The sequence below is a fragment of the Ictidomys tridecemlineatus genome, chromosome 3, assembly GCF_052094955.1.
Source record: "Ictidomys tridecemlineatus isolate mIctTri1 chromosome 3, mIctTri1.hap1, whole genome shotgun sequence".
In the NCBI taxonomy this organism is placed as follows: domain Eukaryota; kingdom Metazoa; phylum Chordata; class Mammalia; order Rodentia; family Sciuridae; genus Ictidomys; species Ictidomys tridecemlineatus.
In genome coordinates this window covers 15,848,193-15,855,940 of record NC_135479.1, presented here as the reverse complement: position 1 = coordinate 15,855,940, position 7,748 = coordinate 15,848,193, and the positions used below count along the sequence as shown (strand labels likewise).

General features: G+C 55.7%; 1 protein-coding gene across 2 annotated transcripts in view; it reads left to right on the top strand.

Moving 5' to 3' along the window:
• The first annotated feature begins 394 nt into the window (after positions 1-394).
• Positions 395-7,748, top strand: part of Mrc2 (mannose receptor C-type 2) — a 55,812-nt gene continuing 48,458 nt past the window's right edge. The window contains exon 1 of one of the 2 annotated variants that reach the window (XM_078041910.1): positions 395-1,020. In XM_078041910.1, the coding sequence (XP_077898036.1) occupies positions 897-1,020 (124 nt within the window). In that variant the 5' untranslated portion in view covers positions 395-896. The remainder of the gene's footprint in view (positions 1,021-7,748) is intronic. The other variant, XM_078041911.1, reaches the window with a different exon arrangement.

Genomic DNA, 7,748 nt, shown 5'->3' with positions numbered 1-7,748 from the left:
TTTCTCCAGGTTTCTGGATGCGGCTCCAACCAGCAAAGGCGCTACATTTCTATTCAGCCAGTGACAATAACACAGGGGTCACATAAATGCTAAAACAGGACGGGCAATAACTGTTGGTTTTCGGACTTAACTGGGGCCCTGACTTCCCCTCCCCCATTCTTCGCCCTGGTGGCGGGACCCAGGGCTCCGCCCCTTCTCCAGACCGGGGGAGGGGTGGTCCTAGGCAAAGAAGCAGCGGATGCTTGGCTGCTAGAAATTTTGGCAAAAGGAGGCGGGATGGAGGGGATGCTGGCGGCTTGGTGTGGCCGGGATGGAGTGGGTGCTGGCGGCCTGGTCTAGCCACCTGGGTCAGCTACTCGCCCCCGCCCTCGGCTGGCCGGGCTTCGCAGCCCAGGTCCCGCCACGCGGTGAAGTTTGCGGAAAGTTTTGCAGTTGCCTCTCCGCCCGCGCCAGTTGGGGAGTTGTGACGCAGCGTCTGGGGCTCCAGGCCGGGACAGAAAAGAGAGGGAAGGCGCGGCGGGGAGAGATTAGGAAACCGGGAGAAAAAGAACGCACGCCGGGGTCCTCCTTGACCGCGCGGATCCTCCTCCCCCTTCTCTGCCTCCTGACGCTTTCTCTGCAGCCTGGTCCCCAGCCCCAACGCCTCCTCCCCTTCCCCTCCCACGCTGCCCGCTTCCCTTCCCCTCTGCCCCTCCAACCCTCCTCCCGAGTTCTGCGCTCCTCCCTCCGCCCTCCCTCCGCCCGGCCTGCCTCTTCCCTCCTCCTCCCCGGGAGGCATCACTTCGTCCCAACCCGGAGGAGGACGTGAGCCCCTCAGCCACCTCAGCCATCGCCAGGGCTGCCACCGCGCACCGCCCCCTGCGCCCTCGGTCCCGCGTCCACTGAGCGCCGCGGGGATGGGGCCCATCCTTCAGTCCCCCGCACGCTGGCCTCGTCACCTGCTGCGATGCGCCCTGCTCCTGGGGGGCCTGCACCTCAACCCTCCCGGGGCCGCCGCCGCCGCCGCCGCCGCCCTCCCGGGTAAGGCGCTGCCAACTTGGCCAACTTCGGGGGCCGGGCGCGGGAAACGGGCCTCTCCAGACTTTTCCCTCCTTTCCCCCCTCTTTTCCCCAGAAGCGTGTGTGCGTGTGCCTGTGTGTGTGACTGGGTTTTTAAAAATCGTCTCGGCTTTTCTGCGAGCGGGGGAGGAGAGGGGAGGAGGAGCGCGCTTGGAGGTGGGGGAGGACCTGAGTGGAACCAGATGTGGCGGGCGGCGGGGGAGGGGAGCCGGGGCCGCCGCCTGGGAGAAGGCGGGCTGCGGGACCCCCGCCCGGCCTCTCGGACCACCCGGCCGGCCCTGCGCGCCCGGGGAACCAGGGGCTCGGCCCAGCGGTCCCCAGCGAGTCCTTCGCCCTGTCCCAGGACTGGTGCGCTACTGGGGTCCCGCACCATCCGGGCTCAAGGGTTCTTTCGCTCGTCTCGCGTCTCGGTGGGGAGGGGGCTGTTTATATTTTCTTGTCCACACTTGGTCTTAAAGGACAGCTTGTGGCATGCAGCATCTCCACGCTCCGGTCGAGCTCTGTGGGGACAGTTTTATGCCATGAAGATGAAACGACAGACTGGGTGCCTGTGTGTGAGAGTGTGTGTGTGTGTGTGTGTGTGTGTGAGAGAGAGAGAGAGAGAGAGAGAGAGAGAGAGAGAGAGAGAGAGAGAGATGCTGTTTGGGCAGCCCTGGCCAAGCAGGCGCCCCTCCAGAGTGGACAGATCTTTAACGGCAAAAGAGCTGCTAAAGATGCCAAAACTCGACCAACTGAAAACCAACCAAACAAACCCCCAAATGGTACCCTTGTCTTCCTGCTGCTTTTTCAAGGGTGATAGCAAAATATGGGGATAGACAGATCCATTGCCAAGAATATGGGAGTTAAAGGAAAAGATCCACATCTTGGGGGCTGACAGGAGTGAAAGGCGCTGGGTGCTGGGACCAACTCTTGTTTCCCATTTAATTCCGGGTTGGGGTGAGTGAAAGGGGACAGTCAGAGCAGTGAATGCAGTTCTGTGCAAGGACCAGACAGCCCCTGGAAAGCCTGAAACCTCTGGCCTGGCCTGGCCTGGTGTGCCACGGGCATCCAAGACTCACATCTGCCCAGGAGAAGGAAAGGCAGGCCAGGGCGACCCACATTCTCACCAGGAAGAGTCCCTCATGAATTCCAGACCAACCTGGAGTTGCAGGCTGGACAAACACAAAGCACACAGAGCACAGGCCTCCCTGCACTCCTTCCTGAGCCTCACTCCTCTGTGAGGGAGGGAGGAGGAAGAGGATGGCCATTCCCAGAGCCCGGCCCTTGTGTAAAGCCAAGCCCTGGGAGAGTGGTGGCCAGAGTGCTGACTCGGCCTTTTCCCCCAGGGAGCTTTGGGCAGAGGGAGCTGGAGGTGCCTGCTGAGGGGCCCAGTCAGGGAGAACAAGGAGGCCAGGAGTGGGTCCCCTTGCCTCCTGACTGGTTTCTGATCCTCCATGCTGTCCCCACAACTGTGCCCCTGGACCACAGTACCCACAGCCTCAGAGGTTGGGCTGCATGGATCACTCCACCAGAGGAAGCCCAGGTCTGGGAGGACATGGGTGGGAGGGTCGGGGTTCCCATTGGAGCAGTTGAGCAGGAAGTGAATGAAGTTGCGGCCTAACTTTCTTGTTGCTTCTGTACACATCTTCCCCCTCTGCCTGGGGTGCTTCTGACCCCACCCTGCCAACTGCCATTTGTCCCTCCTCTGGGAAGCCTGTGCAGAGCTTCCTGGCTGAATTCCTTCCCGAAGAGCTCTCATCTTTCTCACCTGATGAATCAGGTGAGCCCCAGGAGAAATCCACCAGCATTGGGAGCCCCAGGAAATGCTGTGGGAGGTGGTTTGCTTGGCAGTCCAGCGTGGTGGTGAAAACGCCCCAGGGAGGGGCTATGTGGGCGGTTTCCTGACCACCAACAGGGAGCCTTTTGGGGCCAAGGGGTTTCAGGGCCTTCTTGGTGTGCAGTGACAGGGTCCATCTTTTTTCCACCCCTGAGAGTGCCCCACAGAGCTTGTTTCTGGAGGCGTCCTCTGAGTTAATTGATGTATTACTGCACTTTTGGAGCATTCAGTTTGCTCAGCACTGAGCCAGGGACTTCGGGAGGGAGGGAGAGAAGAGTGTAAGATGCATCCCTTGTGGGAGAATGAAACGGAAAACATTTAACAGGATGGAGAGGTGGGATTCCACTGGTGGGTGCCCGCTCATGGCTCACAGCCATGCAAAAAGGCTCAGGGTGCCATTTCTCATTTAATTCTGAATTCACCCTAGGAGATAGGTATTGTTAGACCGTTTTTGCAGAGGAGGAAATGGAGACGAAGAGGGATCTGATAGTTTATTTGAGTCATGCAACTAGGAAGTGAAAGGCTGGGGCAGGAGTGCTTAATGGCTAGAGCCAGAGAGAGAAAGAGCTCTCTTCAAGGAGTGAGGCTCTCTAGAGAGAGGTCGGGTGGGCCAGGCTTTGCAGAGCAGGGATAGGAGCAGAGGGGAGACCAGAAAGGTGGCCCGGGCTCTCCTGGGGATAATGTGGAAGCTTGCTGGGCTCCTGAAAGAAACTGGCCAGGTTCCTGGGAGGCCAAAATGGGGAGGCAACTTGCAGGCTGGCTGTGGGAACTCTGGAGAGGCGCTGGCAGTTTTGGAACAGAAGAACGAGGTAGGGATTGGAAAGGGGGATCTGCTCTCCTAGTTGTGAAATGAGAAGACCTTGAGGAATCCTCCCATGAGGAAGGACATTGGTCCAAAGGACAGGGAGGGATGTTACTTCTAAGAGCAATTGGGTGACAAGCCTCTGGTACTTGCAGCTGCCGCCAGAGCCAGCCAGAAAAGCTCCCCACACCTCCAGCTGGCTCCCCCCAGGAATCAGAGTTCAGAGCCTTCTTCTTTCCCCGAAAAACTCACTTTTCCTTGCTGCAGCTGCTGGCCCTCGGTGAGCTGCCAGGGCCTGGAGTGCCCCATCTCACTGTGCTCTGGATCCCTGCTCTCCCCTGGATACAGGTGTGGGAGGAGGAAGCCTGGGTTTGGATGTCCATTTGCTTAGACCAGAGAAGTCTTGGCTCTCCGATCCCACATGATCCCATGACTTGGTCAGATGAGATGAGAATGCTGTGAACTTCCCAGGAGAGTCTTCATTTGAATCCATCATTGATTTATGCATTAAAAAGGAGAGATGAGGCCGGGCACCATAGCACATGCCTGCAGTCCCAGTAACTCGGGAGGCGGAGGCAGGAGGGTCATGAGTTCAAAGCCAGACTCAGCAACTTAGGCCCTAAGCAACTCAGTGAAACCCTCTCTTTAAATGAAATACAAAAAAGGGCTGGGGTTGGGCACAGTGGCGCACGCCTATAATCCCAGCAGCTCAGGAGGCTGAGACAGGAGGATCTCAAGTTCAAAGCCAGCCTCAGCAACCGCAAGGCACTAAGCAACTCAGTAAGACCCTGTCTCTAAGTAAAATACACAATAGGGCTGGGATGTGACTCAGTGGTCTAGTACCCCTGAGTTCAATTCCCGATACCAAAAAAAAAAAAAAATGGAGGTATGACCACAGCAGTGGAGGCCCAGACGGGCCTAGTGCTTTCCAGCAGCTGCTCCTCACCTCTCACAGCCCCATGAGCGTCTCTTGCCCTTTATGTCCTGAGAGTCAAGAGTTGAGCAGTGACTTTGCTCATGACCACACCATTAGAAAGTGGGAAAAATGGGATTCCAATGCAGGTGAGGCCAGAGAGGCTGAACCCTTTAGTACCAGATCAGATGAAGCCCCGGGGCATATATTAGGGAAGGCTGGAAATTTTCTCTGTAGCTCCAAGTCCTGTAGGACACCCTCTCCTGTGTCCTTCTGAGAGGGATCCTGATGAGGAGGGTGGAGTGAGCAGCCCTGAGTTACAGGGCAACTGTTTGGGCATTTTGCTCCCCCATGTCCCAGTGGGCCCAGGACTCAGGGATCTTGCCCACCTCAGTGTGCTCAGGGTCACTGTAGTGCCCCTTCCGAGGTGATGTCAATAAACAAGTACATAGGGAGGGACTCACGGTTCCCCAGCCTGGCACCCCAGCTTCCCTGAGGCCAGAGGGTCACAAGCTCATTCATTTGTTCAGTGTGTTTACTGAGAGTGTGCAGTGCTGACAGATGGTCAAGGCCTGTCCCTCCTTTGAGCCTACCAACCCCTGCAGCTCCAGTGGGGGGTCCCTGGACTTGGAGGGCCAGGCATTGCTGACAGGAAGTGTGTCTTCCTGTTTAGTCCTGCATGGGATGGGAGGACCCCTTTCCCAGGATTAGGTCCTATAATTCTGGTTGGGGTGGGCCACTGGAGTGGTGATACAGCTCTTGGAACCCAACCTGGGCACTGCAAATCCTAGGTACTCCTCAGCTAGGGGATGGGTCAGTAAACAGCAGGCCAGTAGAAGGCTGTAAGGTGGCATCTGCTGCCCAGGCCAATCCCGGGGTCAGCTTGCCACAGCCTCTTAGGAAACAGATGGAGTTGGTCCAGCTCTGGTTCATTCCTGCTCTTCCTCCTCTCCTGGGAACTCTGTCCCTTCTCCCAGGCGCTGCACCCTTCTAGCACAGACCCTCCCACTCGTTCTGCTTGGTCCACACTTTCTGCCCACCCCGGCCCTGCCCCTTCCCCACTGTGGTCCTCTGAGTGCGCATTCTGTTCTCCTGCTTTGTTGCAGGAAGAAGCTGAAACCTCGGCCCCTGCGCCTTTGCTCCCTTCGGCGCCTTCTGCCCTGTCCTGCCTGGCCCTCCTCCCGCACCACCAGGCCTTTGCCCTCGCGCTCCCTCGGCCTGCAGGCCCTCCTCTCCCTTCTCCCTGGCTACCACTGCCCTTTCCTTCAGGATTCTAGGATCCTGAGGACACTCAGGGGTCCTGGTCATTACCCCTTGTGTTCCCCTGAATTGAAGGAAGACAAACACATAGACATCACCCCCAGCGACAAATCCCAGAATGGGACTGAGGGCTCTTTTCTCTCATCTCAAAAAGAAGTGGTGAAACACATCTATGGGGGCTGGGTCCTTCTAAAGGGAAATGAAGGAAACAGAGTTCCCCAGGCTTCCCTGTTGTCCCCAAGGTGTTGGGAGGGTAGTGTGAAGTGGCTATCACTGATGGGTCCTCTTTCCTGTAGACTGAGGCAGGAGTGAGGGTGTGGCTGGCGTGTTCCCCTCCATAAATAGGGGCAGAATTCAAGGGAACAAGATTAATGCCACTTATCAGCTATGGGACCTCAGGTAGTCTTCATTTAGGATACTTATGGGAACAATAATGTTCCCCTTGTAGGGTTCCTGTGAGAATTACATACAAATGAGATAAGTATGTCTGAAAGATGTAGCCAGTACAATACTAGGCACAGACTCATTTCTTAGGAAATAATATTAAATTATTGTCATTTTTATTATTATTAAGAAGAGAGACTGTCAACATAGAGGGACTCAAATATGACCAAACACATACTCAATGTACAAAGTCCTAACTGTAACTAATTTGGGGGGCAGTACTGGGTGTTGGACCCAGGGGTGCTCTTCCACTGATCTACATCCCCAGCCCTTTTTATTTTTATTTATTTTTATTTTTTGGTAGTGGGGAATGAATTCAGGGGTACTCAACCACTGAGCCACATCCCCAGCCCTATTTTGTGTTTTATTTAGAGACAGAGTCTCACTGAGTTACTTAGGGCCTCACTAAGTTGTGAAGGCTGGTCTCAAACTTGAGATCCTCCTGCCTCAGCCTCCCAAATAGCTGGATAACAGGTGTGTGCCACTGCACCCAGCTGATGGACATTCTGTCCTCTAGTTCTTGTGATGCCGTTTGCATCCATGGTTTCTCCCTCCAGCTTCCTCTCCATCCTCAGTCCAGAGCTGCCATTGCTGCCTAGTTCATGATCCTAAAAGGCAGCTTTATAAGTTTTAAACTTGTTGAATGAATTCAAAGCCTTTCTCAGCCAGGCTTCTGCCCGCCAAACCCACTTTTTTTTTTTTTTTGGTACCAAGTGCTTAACCACTGTGCCATATCCACAGCCCTTTTTTTCCTTTTTTGGGGGGCGGGAGGGTGCCATGGATTGAATTCAGGGGCACTTGACCATCAAGCCTCACCCCCAGCCCTATTTAGTATTTTATTTAGAGACAGGGTCTCACTGAATTGCTTTGCGCCTCACCTTTGCTGAGGCTGGCTTTGAACTCACGATCCTCCTGCATCAGCCTCCTGAGCTGCTGGGATGACAGGCGTGCACCACCACGCCCGGCAGATCCTCCCTTTCTTTTCAACCCCTTTGCATGAGTCTTAACTGAGCTACTTGCTGTTACCCACAGTGCCCCATGTGCTGTCCAGTGAAGCCTCTGTGCCTGTTTTTTCCCCTTCCAGAAGCACCAGCTTCCCACAGGTCTGTCTCTGCACCCTGGCCTTCCCTTACAGAGGCCTCACCTGGCTCACACCTGAGCAGTCACACTGGAGGATGCCCAGTTGCCCTCAGCTGGAAGGAGCCTTTCTCTCCTGAGCTCCTCAAGCTCCTCCCTGGTGAGGCCACTTCCTCCCTTTCTGAATTAAAAGCACTGCCTGAGCAGGGGCTTTGGTTTTGGGTTTTTTTGTTTTGTTTTGTTTTATTTTTGTGGAGAGTGCCTGGGATCAAACCCAGGGCCTCCGGCATAGTATGCTTCACCCCGAGCTACATCCTCAGACCCTGGGCAGGACCTTTTAATCCCTACACCACAGGTTCAGTACCCTTGGCATGGAGG